Here is a 19,649-nt window from a genome sequence, read left to right on the forward strand (position 1 = left end):
TCATTTTGCAAGAAAAAAAAAAGATGTTTATTCCTTGTAAACCTCACAGAGCGAGAGCGCAGCCAAGGTCAGACCTGGGGAGAAACAGCAGTGACTGTGGGCACAGAAACAAAAACACTTCTATACTTTCAACAATCAGTTGACCAAACAACTGGCTAGACTGTAATTTTTCACAACATTGTTTTGTTTTGTTTTTTTCTTCCCAAGAGCCAATGACAGCAATCGCGCAAAAAGTAATGAAAACCCCCTCTGTGTACAGTAGGTGAAAACCACATGCACAACAACGACCATTTCAGATGATAGTGAAACCATATCAGTGCAGCCATTTGCTCACTGTAGGAAAAGAAAATCAGAAACAGGAGTAAAGAAATCTGCTGCCCCACAGTAGCAAATACTGTAACATTCACTAAAAGAAATTGGATTTTCTCGTCCCTCACTACGGTCTTTTTCAAAACAGGTGACTGTTTGCTGCCAGTTGAACAGAAAAGTCATCTTTGACCGGATATCTGACAAACCTGTCACCCGATGTCTTTGCAGTACATTCTTGAACACATTATGACAGAAACAAGCATCGCATTTCTTGGCACACAAACTGAAGTGGAGGATCAATTTAATACAATTGTTTTTACTGCAATATCAAGATTTGGCATTTCCCAAGCTTGGTCTCTTGTTTATAATCCAACTCAACAGTTTTTCCCTTGCAAACAAGTGTTTTCTACAGTGCAATTCTTAAATTATAAATCAGAACGAAGAGGGAGGGCAACAGCTGAACAGAGGGATTAGGAACAGCAGCAGAAATAAAACCTGTTTGCAGTCGACTCTGCGCTGGCCAATACAACGATGGGCAAATAGAGCATGAAGAACAGGACAGATGGACCATTTCTTTGATTTGATGCTGTCCAATGTGTCTAACATTTCTTCTTTGAGGGACAAAGCTGTTCTCAAGAGCACGATGGATCAGATTCCTCAGCAGAGAAATCAGCTCAATCCCCCCCCCCCCCCCCCAAAAAAGCTTCTGAAGGCAACTTTGTTCTGCTTCAGGTGGGGGGGGGGGGGGGGTGTTGTCTCATCCTTTCCAGCTTAGCCAGATGCCAGTGGGTTGGGGCCGAATCTCACTATTAAACTAAATATGTCCTCACTCAAGGCACTGTGATCATGACAACCGCTGAAACATGACGCAAAATATTTGAGGAACATACAGGACTTCTCCATCTGCACTCGTTCTTCAACTCAATAACTACTTCAGTAAAGGCAGCATGGGAAACCAAACTGCTGCTTGTTTGCTTTTTCTCAAACTGGTGCCAAATACTCGGAGCTGCTTTTGCTTACATCAAAGATCTCCCTTCCGACATGTGGTAAACAACCTTCCAGCTTGTTGAAATCAACACTTGCATCTTTAAAAAAAAAAAAAAAAGAGAGGCAAAAACGCATTTTAAAAACTTTTTACCGCCAAACTCAGACGCAGCAGGGAGCAAGAATCATTTGGGGTCTGATTATGGATTAAAAGATTCAATTAAATACAACAGGACAAGTCTGTGCTAACTTTGCACTACATTCCTCTGGTTGTACAGATGTTACCTTTCTAGAGTGAAAAAAACCAATATGTGGGACACAAGTCGGAGTACAAGTCAGGCTGTTTGACAGATGTAGGGGAACTCCGTTTTCCAATCTGCTGTAATAAAGCAGCTACTCCCCGGGACCAAAGAGCAGAAAACTGGTTGCCAGTGGTTTCAGTGGTGGTGAGAAAGTAAGCAACACCCTCGAGATGAAAACCCGAATCTGTGAGGTTTCACTAGACACTTATGAGAAAAAACTGGGACTTCCTAGTTGACGTGATGTCTGTTTTACTTTTTTTTTTTTGTCTTTTGTTTCAACTACACACAATACAACATCCTTCTGACCTGGCGAGGAGAAAACAAAAACCCAAGAAAAACAACGTTCTCTGCCGCAGACACGCCGAGCAGAATGAAAGGTGGTGGGCTTGCAGAGGGGTAAAAATGATGAGAGGATGGATGGAAGGATGGGATGAAGCATTCACTTTTTGAGTGGCTGGTAAACAGAGGCGTTGGGATCTAAGCCGGAGGGATTAGTGTCCATGAACTTGGAGGAGTAGTGGGGGGCCACCGGGGTCATGCTGCTGGTGTCGGCTGTGTACGAGATGCTGGGCATGACGGCCATGACTTCGGCTATCTTCTGCTTCAGATCTTTTATCTCCTGGTCCTTCTGCAGGATCTGACCTGAGGACAGATACCAGCAAGTCAGTCTAAAAACACTCCAGAACTATTGTTCAGAGCATATAAACATTTATATGTTTGCCCACAATACACATTTGATTTGTCAATCACACAGACCTTGTGCAATCTCCAGCTGTCTCTTGGCATCTCCCAGTGCCGAGAAGAGGTCAAGTTTGATCCTGGTCTCTGCACTCAGGCTGTTCTCCAGGTGCTGGGTCTTGTCCTGCATGGCTGACAGCGCTGACATCAGCACCTCTGTGTCTTTTTCATTCTCCTTGTATTTATGAAGCTCCTATAAGATGGAGTCAGGAGAGGAGATCAGCACACGTTACTGAGGAACTGATGCTCTGTAAATGCACTCAGTTTGACATAAATGCAGAAATTAGCAGTGGGACAGAGGTTTAGATAGAATGTAACATAAACTAGAGCTTAAGAGTTAAAGCTAAATCCTGACTGATTGCACAGCAACATGTTGATGAAGGGGCACTAAGTCTAAAGGAAGAGTAGATTTTGCGCTGATCTTTGACGAGGGAAAAACTCATCTAATGAACACATTATAACATGCCTACTGCACAACGCATGAGACAGACTGATAATAAATTCACAAAGAATCTGCCTCTCATGGGAGATCTCAGGATGTACAAAGCAGCTCATTTTTCAACTTTACTATTCTGAATTAAACGAATTAAATGAAAAGATCCTTACCTGAACTTTTAAATCAAGCTCTCGGATCTGGTCCTCCTTTAGCTTGTTGTCCATTGTTAGTTTCTTACACTCTGTTTCTAATTCTGTAATCCTCCGCCGCAGTGTGTCTGTGCACTCCCCTCTGAAAAGATGAGAATTCATTTTGATGCCAATCATTTAAAATAAACGCTTAAAACAAAGACAGTTGACACTATAGAGTCAGGAAACTAAGTGTCAGATGTGCAGCTACCTGGATGCGGCTGCTAGTGCCACTGCTCTGGCCTCCTCTAACTTCTTGCGCTTCTTTTCGTCTGCGAGCTGTTTCTCAGCAGTGGCGCGGGCGTCCTGCTCTGCTTTGAGCCTCTTCTCCAGTTGACCCACAGCCTGTTTGTCCTTTTGCTTTGCCTGCACAGCATTATGGAGCCTACAAGTAAAGAGAGCAGCACGTTAGTGATTGGGGAGAAAGGAATTCATATGCCAAATCTGCTTCGACTGATTATTGCATGTAGACTGAAGAGTCTCTGACAGTGTGAAATATTTTTGCTGCCCAACAGAAATGAATGTGTCAGTGTAAAACTGCTCCTCAGTGTTGATCCATCCATCCATTTTCTACTGCTTATCCTGGTAAGGGTCATGGGGGGCTGGAGCCTATCTCAGCTGCCTTCGGGTGAGAGGCGGGGTTCACCCTGGACGGGTCACCAGTCCATGCCAGGGCCAACACATAGAGACAGACAACCATTCACACTCACAGTCACACCTACGGTCAATTTAGAGTATCAATCAGCCTCGTCCCCTCTTGGTGTCTTTGGACTGTGGGAGGAAGCTGGAGTACCAGAGAGAACCCACACAGGAACAGGGAGAACATGGAGACTCACACAGAAAGATCCCGTGCTCCAGCCTGGAACCTTCTTACTGTGAGGTGACAGTGCAAACCACTGCACCAGTGCCGCCCTGGTACATGACTTCTTTTTTTTAAACTTTAATTTATCTTAAACAAATTAGGAACATTTGAAAAAAATGCCCAGTATATATTTCTGTCTTTGCAGGGTCTGGGAGAACCCTGCAAACATTCCAAAATGCTTTGTCAGTGAACTTCAAGAGGCTAGAGTCCATTTTTTCCTTTATGACAATTCTTTTTCAGATCTGGAAAATGTATGAATGGTATTTCATATTGAAATGATTTATGGCCTCTTATCTCATCCACTTAAACCATTATCTTTTTATAGTTTCCCAAAATCATTTTAAGGATGCCAAAAGGATTTTTATGAAGGACAGAAAAAGAAAATGAGAGAGTGGTTTGCTTCCTCTTAACAGTTCGCAGTCCAATTTCAATGACTTTTGGAACGTACATTTGGAGGGTGAAAAAAACCTTGCATGATTTCCATGCAAGTTCCCTCCATTTTTTTAGATTTTAAATATTTATTTGCATACTTCCCCATTTCAAAGATACTTAAAAAAAAATGTTACTGTTCAAATTGTTTACATCAGCCTTATATTATTTCTTGCAAGGGTTGTTATGATTTTTGTCAGAAAACTACTTAAATGGAGCGTTCAATGTGTCTTATTTGATTTCAATCCATTTTTTACTTTCAATTATCTGAACCAAGTTGGTTTGGTCATTTACCCATGGTTATCCATTCCCATGTACTTGCATTTATATCCTAAGGATTCACATTTTCTTGTATAATTTTCTCTAAAGTAAGCTACAAGGTTGTTGTTGTTGTTCCTCTTTTAACATGGTTCTGCTGTCTCGCTTCACTCAGAGCTCCCATGTACACGGTCAAAATAAGGCTGGACAGTGGATCAGGTTCCCCTATCTATTTTTAGAGGTTTTGATGGGGTACCATTGACCCATACTGGTGCTGCAAGATTTTGGTACACTTATTCTAGACAACAGATCAACTTCTGCCAAGAATCAAAAGCTTTTGAGGATAAAGGGCAAAAGAACCTCATCAAATGCTTTACTGCATCGATTGAGCGCTCTGTTAAATTCTTCCAAACTTTAGGGAAGAATGTGATAACTGATGAGCTCCAGGTTGGTGTCCATGTTCTTGAATCTAATGCAGAATTTTAAAGGGTGCATGTAGGATTGGTTTGATTCATAACTTTAACATACATATTGATTATGCAGCAGAAGTAGTTGCCAAAAACGTCTCAGAATTGCTGGAATGTATGGTTTTGAAACGGGACGTAAAAACAATAACTCATAAATAAACTGGACAAACTCTGGATTTATTTATATCATAGTTTTAACATCAAAATCCTCTGTCTGGCCACCAATGTGTGTTTTAACAGTTTTGATTATTTTCTTGTGAGTACCGCAGAACACATTGTCAAAAAACACAGCACCAGCCCAGAAATACCCACAACTTTCATCACATATTCCCACCTACAAAAATCCCCACAACACGAAGAGTACTTTATACAGTCACTCACTGAAATACAATCGAATGGAACTAAAAAGAAATTAAACAACGGATGAGTGTAAATGACAAAAACCTACACTGGTAATGCATGACAATAGAGTCATAAGAAGAAAAAAAAAAATCCCACACCTTACAGAAGTGACTTACTTGTTCTGCAGCAGCTCGTTCTCCTGGCGTAACTGGCCCAGCTCAGTACGTACTGAACGCTCAGCACTGCCCAGGGAGCCAATCTGGCTGCGCAGGTCCTGTTCCACCTGCCGGCTGGCCTGCAGGTCTGCCTTCAACTTCTTAACATCTTGCTCCAATCTGTCTCAGGTGGGAAATGGAACAGAGGAGACACAGGATGACATGAAGATATCAAACTTTGCAGACCGCATGATCGTTACAGAGGCCTAAAAGTACAGGAAGTTTGTAAATGCATGCATGTTCAGCCCAAAGTACCATGCAGCACCGTCAATATTATTAACACAGCCAAAGGATGTTCACGTTCGATCTACAGACTTGAAAATAAAATAAATGGAGTCTTTTAAAATCACTCGAATGATTTAAGTGTAATAATGCCAAAAACACATTTATGCTTCTGAGTTGAGCTGAGCTGAGAATGTGTAACAGAAGCCTCGCACCTCACTTCACAACAAATAACCAGATATGCACAGTGCCTGAGAACAACCCTCTGATGATAAAATACACATCAATGTGCCCTAACATACATGCAAAGTTAGACTAAAAAAACATCGCATATGAACTCCAGAGAATGTCAAGAGAAGAGGAAAAACCTAGCCGTGCTGTAAATTGTCTGAAAATAAGCTGAACTCTTCAGCCACGTGCACAAACTGACAATCAGCACTGACTCAATACTTAGAGGGAGTTAGTGGGTCCATGGTGAGAACACTTGTTTTAAACGAGTTGAAAGAAATCAAACAAGTTTCTACATGTCAGCCAGGAATTCACATTAGATCTCTGTCAACAAGAACAGTTCCTCTTCTAAATGTTGAATCTTAATGAATGGTTCATTTGGTTTTCTTTAGAGAGAATATTTGGAAAGTAGATCTCATCCTTTAAGCCAGGTGAAGCAGTATTAATGGGCTATTTAAGTAAAGGAGAATTACAGGTTGTTCAGTGAACTGCAGTTTAAAAGATCATTTAAAAAACAGTTTTATTTCTGTACCCAATACAAATTTAACTATTACTTCAAAACCAATATATGTACGGAACCACGATTTTTGTGTGCCACTACACACCGATGGGGATGCATGTTCTTACCTAACAAGAGCTTCTGGCTTGCTCAGCTGGTTGTTGGGAATACAGTTGTCTGTAGGATCCCTGTGGCAGCCACCCGACATTCCCTTCCCCACTGCTAACTTGTGCTTCTTCTCGTTCTTCCCCGAAGAAGAGGAGGAGGATGGTGTAGAGGAGGGCACGCTGCCATTGGTAGCACTATGACCGCGGGGTGAGGAGTTGAGTGTTGCGGCATTGCTGCTGGCATTTTTGTAGTTTTTGGAGGAGGAGGAAGAGGAGGAGCAGGAGGAATTGTTGTCCTCTTTGAGCAACAGGTTTTCTGTGCTGCCCAGCTCTGTGGTTAGTCTCTTGTTGTTCATATGGTTCTCCATATACTCCATCTCCTGGAGTTTAGAGTCCACTGATGATGGCAAGATGCTGTTACTGTTGTGCTGCTTTTTAGTCTCCCCGCCCCCCTTCCCATCTTTCCCTTTTTCTCTATACTCTAGCTCCGGCAGCGGTGCCGATGTCTTTTTATTGGCGGGAGCACCATTCTGTGACACTGAGGGAGTGTCCACTTCAGATATTCCTTTAGCTGCTGCAGCTGCTGTAAGGAAGACAGTGAAAGATGAAATATATATATGAAATATAAGTCACAACTGTTCAGAGATTCTCTCAGCTCTGTTCCAATGTCCACTCCTATGAGTTTACAACATCAAGGACAAACTAGGTGATGCGTTCTACGCGTTACTGCATAATTATGTGGGGAATATAATTACTCTCTCCACCACATTGATAAATGCCAGAACATGTGAACCATATGTGGGTAACAATTTTGCCATTTTTGGATAACTTCACTTTGTAATTGATGTGTTTCTTCATAATCCTGAGATAAAACTTAAATCCTACACACGTGGTGACAATTACACTACATGGACATGAGGAAATCACAATGTTGTGAGTTCTCTTGAGTGTGTACAGAATGTACGGTACATGTGTGGGCTTGACACTTACCTTCCTCTGCTTCTCGCTCCTGCCTTTGGAGCATCTGTTGCTCTGGAGGCAGAGCCTGCTGCAGGAGCTGCATGTAAAACTCATTCTCCTTCTGCACCTCCTTTTGCTTCCGGAGGCGCATCTTATAGCTTACATAGCTCTTAAAGCCAAAGCCCAGTGTGACCACTGGGTAGCCAATGCTACAGAGGGAGACAGAAGGAGGACAAACAAGATGATAAAACAGTAATGATCCCATTAATGACACAACAACTGCAGACATGGTTTATTAGGGAGGAAGATAAACCATAGGATAACACAGCCACATCAACAGTGATAAAAGTCCCTTTGACTAAAAAATGACATCCTCTCAGCATATGAACTACTTTATACGGGTTAACATACATTGCCATCTTAAAATCTCTTTCCCTGTAAAAAGCAGGCCAATGAGAAAATGTCTTCTTAAAAAAAAATTCTCTTCATAATAACAGACGGCCCAGGGAGAATCCAAAGGAAACCTGAGACTTATCTGTAAACAGAATCAATTTATGGCTAAATATGATAGTTTTCTTAAAACCAGTGGCTAACATAAAATTTGGCAGTGAAAATACTTCTTCTCGTGAGGGAAAACTTGTTTTGTTTTTCTACTAAAGAGTGCATTATACAGCACAAATATTAGGGACGGGTGGCAACTGATTCCTCAGTTGCTTGCTATTGTTGTAACAACACTGGAGGGGTTAATAATGAACTTCATCTTTTATTAATTCCTTTGAATGCCTCTCCAGGCATGATCCTGGATCAGTTACTGACAAAAAACACTTCCAGTGGAGTGATGTTGGCCAAAATTAACTCCAGTTGTCCACTTGTTCAGTTGTCCTCCCCAGCCTGTTGTATGCCTGTTGGACCTGCAACCTTTTAGACTCAGCATGCCAGACAGCTCAACAGCTTTCATATGAGAGTCCTCAGTAAACTAGTCCACATCAAATGTGGGGACAATATCCCAACACCAAGGTCCTCCACAGAGCTGAAATGGAGAGCATCCACGTCATGCTCCAGCATTCCCAGCTGAGATGGGTAGGGCACATCAGCCACATGCCAGATGAATGTCTGCCAAAGGGTGCTCTACTGCGAACTGTGTCATGGGAAGCACTGCTATGACGATCAGCGGAAACATTACAAGGACACTCTGAAACTGAGGCCTGGATCTAGAGACTTCAGAGGCCAACTTACTGGACCCCCTCAAACATCAGTAAATGTCTCAGACATGTTGACAACCACAAACCTGTGAATGAGGCAGGTTGTGGCATTCCACATCCGATATCACATAGCTATCGTTGGTAGTTGACACTATTTATCCTTGGCGTAATTAATATTCTCATTCTACAGGGCCTTTTAGTTACAGCATTTCATTAGTTGTGAATGAACTGTTCTGAATGACAATCTGCACTGGACATACTCCTGTTTCCTGATGAAATGTGTTTTTAGATGAGCTCTAAAAATAACGTTCCCTTTGTGAAGAATCTCTCCCACTTGAGTAATTCCTGTGATTACTCAATCTGGGAAAACATTACATATGCCAATCCCTAATTAACGCATTTGTGTGTACACTTATTCTTTTATTTTTTTTCAACTGATAAACAATTAAATTTCACCAAGGGAGGGAAAACGAGGCATGTGCCCCACAGTGGAATCTCTCATGTGACAGTAACGACTCCATGTTGTGTGATGCAAAGATGATGAGTCTATTGCATTTAAAGCTGCATTTAGCCAACATCATCCCTCTCAATCATGCTGACACATTTACAGATGACACTTAACCTCGAAGCATGTCGGTCTAAGACAGCGTCCGACTGTTGAGACAGAACAGTGGCTCACCAGTGTGCAGCAAATGGACGACACAAGTCCACGTGGAAGTTCTTCAGGTCTTTGAATCTGATGGCTGCCTCTATATACACAAAGAGTATCCAGAGAAACACGGTGGGTAGACAGACTCCTCTCTCTGATGAAACAAAGCAAAATATAGATGATACAAGTCAGTATCAAAGCACAATAATGGAGGGAATGAAGTTAGCAAGAATACTTGGTCATTGTCATTGCCTGTTGACAGTGGATATTTGTTTGCCAAGGCTGATTTGTTTCTCTGTGTCCTTTAACGCATTTGTCTTTTATGCCTTTCAATTATACAGTCCTAATTCTGTTATACTCTGTACAATGAAAGGCTTTCTACTCTAATCTGTTTATTCTTCTGGGAAGTCTTGGGACTGCTGCCCCCTGGATGACAGCCAATTTGCCTGTCCCAAACATTTGATTTAAAACGGGGATAACACCAGAGTCATTATGACTTAGTTAAGACAAATATGTCCCCCTTTCTTGAACACCCACACACTCACACCTTAATCATCTGAGGATATCTTCATATTGACTGAACCAGTTGCCTCAGCACAGAGTCATCAGGATAAAGTCACTACCAATCTTCTCATTTGTAACTAACTCAGACCTTTTTACTAACAGGTTATAGAGGAGTAAGAGATATTAATAATCTCATGACATCTAAAAGATTTGAATGTTACTGGTGAGAGGAGCTGTATGGCCCAGAGCAACTGCGACAACCCCCTCCCCCAGCTGGCACTAGAATTTCAATCTTACACCTGGCCTTTGGTCAACAGGGGGATGCCACTAAATCAGACTGACAACTAATCCGCAGAGTGCAGCTCTCTGTAGCTCTTACGAACACCCACACAAAGTTTGTTGAATCAAGGTTTTTGTTCTTGGTTAATAAGTCTTAATTATGGCCATCTATTAAGTTAATCCAGGGTCATTTTTCCATTTCTAATGTGAAGAATTTAAACAAACTAATACTTTTTTCACATGGCACATACCCGCGTAAACACTGGTTTTTAACACACGATTAAACAAGTTAATAAAAGCTGCACACTTTTCCCCCTTGTGGATCACAATCAACATCATAAATGCAGAGAACACAATGGACAGAAAGAAAGAAAGGTGTTGTCAAAAAAGCACCTTGGTTTCTTTTCCTGGGTTTCTATCCTCTTTGGTACAGCATAAATGAGCGTGGAAGGCAGTGATGGTGTTTTGTGGTTACCAGGGCAGTAGGACTTTGAAAATATATGTAACTGCCATTATTTTTGATGAATATTGTGAATGCCGTATGAATTGCAACAACTGAGGTAATGCTGATTTTTACATCATTATTCAAATTTTCATTGAAAAACTGATACTACTGCAGGGACCTCAGGGTCATTGTCAATTAAACCTGTTCTCACTGCAAAAGCCAGATGTTAGCGAGTGTTACCAGGCTTAGTGGCCAGAGGGAAAGAGGCTTCAGAAACTAGCTGGACACCCTAAAAGCATCGGGCCTTACCTGTGTGCCAAACATACTGCACCCACACATAGGTACTTGCAGCAAAGAACAGCCATTGTACTGGGATGAAGAGGAGGCAAATTATGTCCGAGGTAAATGCCACACACACAAAGAATACTGAAAAGGCCTATGGAGGGGAGGAGAGGAGAGGAGAGGAGAGGAGAGGAGAAGAGAGGGTTAGGGTCAAATTCATCACATCAAGTCAGCAGCAAATATCACAGCTAATCATGCTCAACACAAAGATTTCATCTAAATTTCAACCACTGCCTTAGAAAGTAAAAAAAAAGGAGCAGTTTTTCCGCTAACAGCACAGCTCCAGCTCTTGGATGTCAGATGTCAGTTGTTGTATTTTAATATTTCATACTGGAAGTGATACAGTTAAGTGATTAACATTCATGTTTCATTAATGCAAAAATCATACTATGAATGGTTACACCAGTGCTACATTGTTTTTTCCCTGTTTATCTGCATCTCTGAGTGACACTAACACATTCCCTAATGGATTTCAATTTTTAAAAAAATATCTGCTCAACATTAGTGGAGGTGAAGCTATAACAGACCAACAGTCACATACAAAGTTTAGTTTGCATTGTAGCCTAAATCATAGCAGGAGCCCTTCCAACAGGTCTGTCGTTTGTACATCATGTCAGGTAAGAGTTTATATCCTAGGCAGCAGCTAATATCAGCTTGCCATTTTTGAGAGTGTGGTGGAACTTTAGGCTGGGTGACAAACCTGAAAAATGTATCACAATATTATGAATTACATCCATAGGTTGTGCTTAACCCACAGATGGTCAGTCTAATATCTACACTACAATAAAAAAACACATATAAACCCACAGGTTTTGTTGTTCAAGATGTAGGTTTTAACCGGCAACATGCTGCAAATTCAAAATCTATTATTTTGAACAATGTTACAACCTATGGAGGAGATGGCCTGCCCTGGAAAAAAAATAAAAAATAAAAATCAACAATTCACTCTTATTTATCACCTCGTTTCCCCTCTCAGGTTCACGATGTTTCTACTACTTTTATTTGAGTTCAGCTGTCTCAGAATCATGTTAGCATCTTGATAGCTGTTCTACAGTCTGATATCTTTCCTTCTTGCGAGTCACTTTTCCTTGGTAACAAAATAAACCGCCTATTGTGTTTAAACATGCACAAATAAGTTATTGTGAAAAATGAACAGCTAACTAGGGAAGTCAGTAAACTTCAACAGGTTTTCTCTGTTAAAAATTCTGTTCACATGTGCCACAGCAAGCCAACTGCTGTCTTCCCTAGCAACCCATGACGCAACACTTTCTCTGCTCATCTTTCCTTTCATCTAACCACACAGTTGGCAAACCAACACTTTCACTTTCCGGCTCTTTTTTCCATTCACACACATATTTTTGGGGCCTACATCTTTGAAAAACAAAACACAATTGGATCCATATATCAGTCAAAATGGGCCCTCAATCATGATAACACTATCACAACTGTCCATAACAAAATGGCTTCTTATGTTGGCAACTTTCTTCAATGACCTAGATTATAGTTTTAGTCATTGGTTAAAGGACCTGGTATATTTCATGACATCAGCTTCTCACCATGGAGTTGTAAATAATGCCCTGAGAATGAGCTCTGCTGGGCAAGCTAGAAAATGACATGATACCTGAGTTATCCAAAGCACATCTTATTGTACTATGGCCATAAAAATGAAGCCAGTTTTGAAATAAATTTCAAATAAAAACGAAATATTTAAACATGTCTGAATGCATATATAGGAATATCAATTTGTCAGTCAAAGGCCAACATCAACAGACCAATATATGCCTTGGGTTGTGATACAGATCAGTAACTACTCAAGGAAAAACTAACATGAGTGAGAGATACAAGAACAGTTTCAATCCACCTTGGCATTGATGCTACAATTCTTTGGAAGAGTAGTGATTGATGGAGCAGTATTTGTTGAGATTTTCCCTCCTTTGGTAATTTGATGACTGCAGAGAGACTCGTCAAATATGGCGGTCCAAGATCTCCCATACATGTTCAATTGGGTTAAAGTCTTGTGACTGCTCAGGACATAGCATATGATTCACATAATTTTAATACTTAAAACATTTAGGTGATCCTCTGTTCTGTGTGGAGGCATATCATTCCTTATATTTCTAAACTCAGTCATTCAGGTATTTCTTTCATTTGACATCCTTCTGTATACATAAATGTCCAAATTCATATTTTGCATACAGACATTTGGCTTGTCTCATTGAGCTGGTTTTACTCAAAGCTTGTTCGTGACGTTCGACACATAAAATTCCTTAAATAAAAATCCATTGCTGACGACTGACACCCATCAAAACTTAACATTTCCAATCAAAGCAGAAGGAAAATTGAGAAATATAATTATCATATCTGTCTTTTAGAGCAATATCTTAATATTGGATGTACAACAGAAGACTAACAGCTGAAAAGATGTCAATCTCTCCTACAATGCTCCGTCTCAACCTTTATGAACGATAAATTATTTAACAGCCACTCACCAGCCCCTGGTATCTAAAGGAGTCGTACACACTCCGGATGAAGAGCCAGAATGGCCAGAGGTACTCAAACCTGAACTCCAATACAAAGTCAGCCAGTAGCACCAGTGCCCACACCACCAGGAACTTCAGGTACAGGAAGGTACTAGAAAAAACAAACACAAATGAACAACTCTAAATGTTTTGTTTTTTTCCTACTGACAGTGTGATGCTGATCTCATCCTTTTTAATCTGGAGACAAACATCGTGAAGTTAGTACATCCCAAGTGCTGAACATGTAGGGCAGGGGTGTCAAACTGATCCAGTAAAGGGCCGGTGTGGCTGCAGGTTTTCATTACGACCAAGCAAAAGCAATACCTGATCCAACAAATGAGTTGTGTGGACACAGCTTGATTGATTTAAGTTGAATCAGGTGTTGCTTTTGCTCGGTTGGAATGAAAACCTGCAGCCACACCGGCCCTTTACTGGATCAGTTTGACACCTGTGATGTCGAGGATGAATTCAGTGTTTGTTCAGTTTGACAGATTAGATGCTTTTGTGGGCTACATTGAGTCTATGCAGTTTATGTTCCAGTATGCAACAAGGCTTACATATGCAGTAAAAGTACACATAAATCTTCTACCCTTCCAAAAAACATTTTGTATGCCGTCCATGTCTGACAGTCCTCCATGACGCTCCTTTAAGTTTAACACAATATATTCGACTGTTTGATGGTGAATTCGCTTGGGATGTTACTGTAGTGAGCTGACATTTCTTCTCTAGTTTCACAGTTCATGAAATAAGATGAATTTCATCGCAACTGACATTTTTTTTTGTTCTCTGACTGAGATTCAAAATTTGAAACAGCGGGGTTTTTCTTTGAACTCAAACGCGTGGCAGTTTAGTGATGGGGCACCTCTTCAATAATTCAAGGACTGCTCCACATCTCTAGGTGTAGATGCCACGTGTGTAACCGGTGCCCTTTAGCAGCCAGATGTGAAGGAAGTGGAACCTGTCAGGTGTGGCTGGAAAGAGCAACCAATCATCAACGAAGTTGTCGGATCTGAACTGTGAAGCACAATCACGACATATGCCTGACTGAAGTCTTATGGCTTACTCATGTAAAGTTATGGTCCGCGTTAAAAAGTGTAGCGTACCACAGAAAAAGCCATTTTTTAAGTTGGCAATGAGCAGACAAGGCTGTAGTGCTGGCTAATATAGGTGCCTTTAGGTGAAGGCAATTTTACGCGGCTGAGAAACGACAGCTGCGGTAGGCAAACGGCAGATAACGTTACTCTACGTTAGTTAACGTTGAAATATCACAACAGCTTTTCTCAAACTGTGCTACTGCTGCGAAAGACACATTGCGACTTTAAGTCAAAACGGGCTGTTTTGTGGCCTAGAGCTACGGTTAGCTAAACAGTTACCGTTAAAGCTACCTGCTAATGTACAACGAAAACAAATCGCTAGCACACACTAAGCTAACGCTAGCAGCTAGTTAGCTAGGTCAACAAGCTAGCCAGCGCTGGCATTTCATTGGTAACAATATTGACGCCAAGAAGTTACGTGTTAAGCAACTAACGACCGGCAAACATTGGCATTCTGTTGCCCCCGTTATTGTCGTGATAAGGAACCATACGTCAGGCTCCATATAAGTTACCTGCCGTATATACCCTCGGTGATTCGGTTCCGTTTTACCGGCCGTCGGAGTTTGCTGCAGTCCGCATTGCGCCGCTTCATCCTCCTCCCCTTGGCTTTGGCCTTCGTGTAACCACTGTAATCTTATCCAGTTTTCTTGTGTTTACGGACAAGGACAATAAATGAAGTGCTGTTGTATATGTCGCTGTAATTCTTCCCCCCCCCTACTGGAAACAAAGAAATAAATAAAGGACTCTCTTCGGGAACCTCCTCTTTTGCTGTTAGCGCAGGCTCAATAAGCCCACAACGGCGCTGCGTTTAACGTGCGTCCAGTTGCCAGACGGCCAGTGTATCCAATCAGTGTACCCGCCGAGCGCTGCCGCCTTGACTGATACACAGACCAGCCATATGTGTGCCGCTGTGGCAGGTAGTTCCCACTTCCCCTCCACCGCCGAGGACTGGGGGGGGGGGGGGGGGGGGGGCGCTGTGTGTGGAAAGTCTCGGCCTCCAACCAATCAGATTGTTTGTGGACAAATCGGGTATTGGTGAGTGACCAATCAGTTGGCCGTGGAGGCGGGGCTTCCTTCAGGTTATTCTATACGTTCTTGGTTTAGTATGAGCTGAAAATATGTATTGATATATTTATTCTTTTAGGAAAAAATCCCCAATGTTCAAGGACATGGCGCCGATTGGATTCACTGGAGTTCTGATGTTTAGTCACTAAAAAAAAGTTATGAACCGACAAATTTGAAATGTCTTTATGGGTGAAGCTGCACTTTTTTTTCCCCCTTTTTTTCCCTTTTTTTTCCTTACCAAGGTACTGGGTATTTTTACTTAGTAGCTGGAGATAATCGTGTGGGCTAAAGCTGCCACCTTTACTGTTAATTGACGAGGATTGTCCACAAAAACACTTGTAAACTAATAAACTAAACTTCTTCCCCTATAGGCTTGAGTATGTCATCTTAGCTTTGTTACCAGGCTAAAATATTACAATAATATTGCTGGTTTTGTTTAGCATCGTCTCTACAATAACAATAAAGTGGCTCTGTGGACTTGCATGTCTGTGCGTCATAAATAAAAAAGGATCTGAGGTGATCATGCAGACTTGTTTCCTCCAGGAAAACAGGAGGAAAATTAATATACAGCTTACGACGCTGGAATATGCAACCTCAGAGAGATCTTTCCAAACTTAATTAATCAACTTTCACCCCTGCACCAATAAGAGGTGAGTAGATGTTTCCTCCCTGCCTGCGCTGAACGTGATAAAAAAGAGAGCTTCGCCCCTTTTCTTCGGTCTGAGGGAAGGAGCGCATCACCCGACCATGGCTCCTCAGTACGCACCCAGTCTGCGCTCCCGTTTGTCTCCTTTACTGCTTTTCTTACAGATCGGATTCATTGTCGTTTGTTCCTTTTTCGTTGAGATCTCAAACTCGGCATTTAGCGAGTTAACATTCTACAAAATATACGCAGGTGAGTTTGGATATATTGTAGTAAAAAAAATATAGGCCTATATATACATATATATATATGTATATACGTATATATTTATATATACATGTATATACACACACATATATATATATATATATATAAATGTATATGCTGCACTCCGTGTTTCAATCGAATCTTTCTTGATGAGTAAAAAATTTTATGTAAAAGTATACACTGCAAGTTCTTTACAAAGCAAAAAATAATATGTAAAATAAAAAAAAGTCGGGGAGGCGCGGCAGTTAGAACTGCTGGTCAATGATAAGCTCCAGCTCCTTTTGGAGCCGATGCCTTTTTTTTTTTTTTTTAAGTTGTCCTCATGAGAATATTAAACTCTACCGTTTATGCCTCTCCCTCCATTCTGGCAGGATTCCAGGATGTGAATGCGATGGTGATTCTGGGTTTTGGCTTCCTAGGCACTTTTTTAGCGCGGTATGGGTTCAGCGCCCTTGGGTTCAACCTCCTGGTGGCTGTCATAGCCATCCAGTGGGCGATCATCCTTCGAGGCCTGGAGGCCTGGTACCACTCAGGCAAGATAGTCATAGACATGAGGAGGTAGGGTATTACAGGTAACTGAAGTCTACCTGGTTACACACACTCGGCTATGAAATGAAAAGCAAATGTCACGCGCAAATATTCTGGAGAAAATGTGAAAATTTCAGAGCTTCTGTTTTTATGCGTTATCATTTAACACAGCTTGGTCGATGCTGAGATCTGCGCAGCTTCTGCTATCATTTCTATTGGAGCTGTGTTGGGGAAAACCAACCCGGTCCAACTGGTCATCATCACCCTGCTGGAGGTTCCAGGCTTCCTCTTCAATGACTGGCTCCTCCTGACTCTGCTGAGCGTCAGTAACCCTTTGCTTGACCTTAGTTCTCAGCCCGAGAATATTTTAAATTATTTTTGGCCTGTTTTTGTTGATGATTTTTTTTTCTTCAATGCTAGGAGCCACCTCATGGCAGCTTCAGGTTTCTCCACATCTTTGGGGCCTTCTTTGGGTTAATGATGTCCTACATCATGTCCAGGGAAGGATCAGAAGAGGGATTTGAGAAGGAGAAGTTTGATCGTACACCAGGACTGTTCTCCATGTTAGGCATGGCTTTCAGTTTCATGTTCAAACCCTGAGTTGATAAGTATTTTTGAGATCTCAACCAAAACTGCTGTCACCTCGTCCGCAGGGAGTGTGTTTCTCTGGATGTTTTGGCCCAGTTTTAACTCCAGCTTGGTAAACCCCATGGATCCTGAAAAGAGGCTGATGGCCATGTGTAACACCTACTTGGCCCTGGCTGTCAGTGCTGTAACAGCCTTTGCTGTGTCTGTGCTCTCCAGTTCAAAGGGGAAACTCAACCTTGTACGTTTGAAATGTTCTCTTCAATGTAAAGAAGAGGCTGGACCAGTCTCAAAAGTTACGATGTTACACTCTCTTATCAGGTCCATCTGCAGTCCAGCATCCTGGCTGGGGGTGTTGCTGTCGGGGTTTCCCCACCAAGCTTTCAGCCGTGGGAAGCCATGACAATCGGATTCATTGCGGCTGTGGTATCGACTGTTGGATTCCGCTACCTGAAGGTTATGATCACTGCTCATTTTCCCTTGATTTAATTATCTAGTCCTACTGACAATCTCCCGTCTTCCAGGTCCACATGTTGGTGGCGTTTCAGTGCCATGACACCTGTGCCGTTCTCAGCACACACGGACTCCCTGGTCTGCTTGGATGGCTGGCTCATCTTCTCCTGCAGATTAGAGCCTTGGATGATCACACCATGTAGGAATGCACTCTCACCACAGTCATACCGACACAAATCAGAGGTGTGACACTAAATAGTCTCTCGTTTACAGGGCGATCCGGTTTGCTGTGTTTGACATTTCTCTTCTCTTCATCACCCTAAGTGTCAGTCTTACAATGGGGACCATAACTGGTAGGAGTTGATCTTTGTTTATGTCAGCGCTCGGGAGCCTTCAGTACTCCACATATTGACCTCTTAAGGTCCTACTCAAGTGGTGTGTTTTGGTTTTAAATTATTACCTTCAACCACTGGACAGAATGTTACCAGGGTTTTATATTGAAACAAGGTGCATTTGTGGGCCATTTTGAGGAGTGGACTCCTGTGGATGCCTCCACCAAGGAGGTCCTGCGGTCACCTTGATCAATCCGTCTTTCGTTTAGTGGAACTTTGGTGGAACATCTAGTGACCTTATACGTCGGGGTGCCCTCTTGTAGTAGGAACGTTAACTTTAGTTACTTGTCAACGTGGAATGATGCCATTTGTTTTTCTTTCGATTGTCATTGTTCACAGGGCTGCTGCTAAAGTGGAACTTGTGGAGACCCCCCCAGGACAAAAAATGTTTTGATGATCAAGCTTACTGGGAGGTAGGCTACATAACACCATCTTTTAAGACCTCCCCAAACACCCAAACACACACACACACACAAAGCAGTTATGTGTTAAATTATTCCTCATAATTATTTGAGAGAATTACCAGCATTCACTTCTGTCTTAAAAAGGTGAATTCATTAAAAAATGAACAAAAACACTTTGTTTTGCAGTTTCCCCATCTTGCAGTCCCCAAGTAAATCAACAAAGACCCATCCTGGAGGGGCAAACCTTTTATCAACTCATTCATATCGATATACATAAAAATGAAGGTGGCCAAAATGAAGAATCCTTTCTCTTTCAGCATGTTTGTTTGAAAATGTGTATATAGAACATGTGTGAATATATCCAGCAGTGCTTCAAAACTTGTTGACTTAAGTTTGGAACTGTAAGCTGATGAATTTCCCACAATCAACCTGGATGACTTTTAAATTAATACGACTGACTGACCAAGAGCTATTTCAGAATAATAGAGTGGTGAAGCTAAGAGTCCTAAAAGTGTTAAATGAGTTAGCATGGTCGAAAGTCCCGCTTCTTCACCTTTTTTTTTTTTTTTGGTGTTTTTTTTTTTTTTTTAAATGGCTGAAATAAGATCTGTGGCTAACAAACAGCTTGAGATATTTCTATGTTTTGACTGAAGGTATAAAATACATCTGTAAAACACACTTGTGATTTTTGAAGCGTCAATGCATCTTGAAAACGGTTGTCGCAAGTGATGT

The 19,649-nt window shown here is 41.7% G+C and overlaps 2 protein-coding genes across 4 annotated transcripts; one reads left to right on the forward strand and one right to left on the reverse strand.

The window, feature by feature from the left end:
- maco1b (macoilin 1b) lies at positions 1 to 15,520 on the reverse strand. Of its 2 annotated transcripts, none has more exons than XM_086182797.1 (11): positions 15,093 to 15,520; positions 13,457 to 13,598; positions 10,935 to 11,061; positions 9,428 to 9,551; positions 7,577 to 7,755; positions 6,608 to 7,166; positions 5,492 to 5,650; positions 3,169 to 3,342; positions 2,940 to 3,060; positions 2,352 to 2,526; positions 1 to 2,237 (listed from the first exon to the last, which is right to left on the reverse strand). In XM_086182797.1, exons 1-11 carry the CDS (start codon positions 15,170 to 15,172, stop codon positions 2,035 to 2,037), a joined length of 2,043 nt encoding a protein of 680 aa, XP_086038923.1. In that variant the 5' UTR covers positions 15,173 to 15,520; the 3' UTR covers positions 1 to 2,034. The 2 variants fall into 2 exon arrangements, with proteins under 2 accessions (XP_086038923.1, XP_086038922.1); XM_086182796.1 differs by having other exon boundaries at positions 6,608 to 7,169.
- Positions 15,521 to 16,348: 828 nt separating this feature from the next.
- On the forward strand, positions 16,349 to 19,595 carry rhd (Rh blood group, D antigen). 2 transcript variants are annotated; one of them, XM_086182671.1, is made up of 10 exons: positions 16,349 to 16,540; positions 16,927 to 17,113; positions 17,255 to 17,405; positions 17,504 to 17,651; positions 17,737 to 17,909; positions 17,990 to 18,124; positions 18,193 to 18,320; positions 18,395 to 18,474; positions 18,853 to 18,926; positions 19,104 to 19,595. In XM_086182671.1, exons 1-10 carry the CDS (start codon positions 16,393 to 16,395, stop codon positions 19,128 to 19,130), a joined length of 1,251 nt encoding a protein of 416 aa, XP_086038797.1. In that variant the 5' UTR covers positions 16,349 to 16,392; the 3' UTR covers positions 19,131 to 19,595. The 2 variants fall into 2 exon arrangements, with proteins under 2 accessions (XP_086038797.1, XP_086038798.1); XM_086182672.1 differs by having other exon boundaries at positions 16,975 to 17,113.
- The last annotated feature ends 54 nt before the right edge of the window (positions 19,596 to 19,649 follow it).

The sequence above is a fragment of the Aulostomus chinensis genome, chromosome 17, assembly GCF_037954235.1.
Source record: "Aulostomus chinensis isolate RoL2024-O1b breed Wild chromosome 17, RoL_Achi_v1.0, whole genome shotgun sequence".
Taxonomy (NCBI): domain Eukaryota; kingdom Metazoa; phylum Chordata; class Actinopteri; order Syngnathiformes; family Aulostomidae; genus Aulostomus; species Aulostomus chinensis.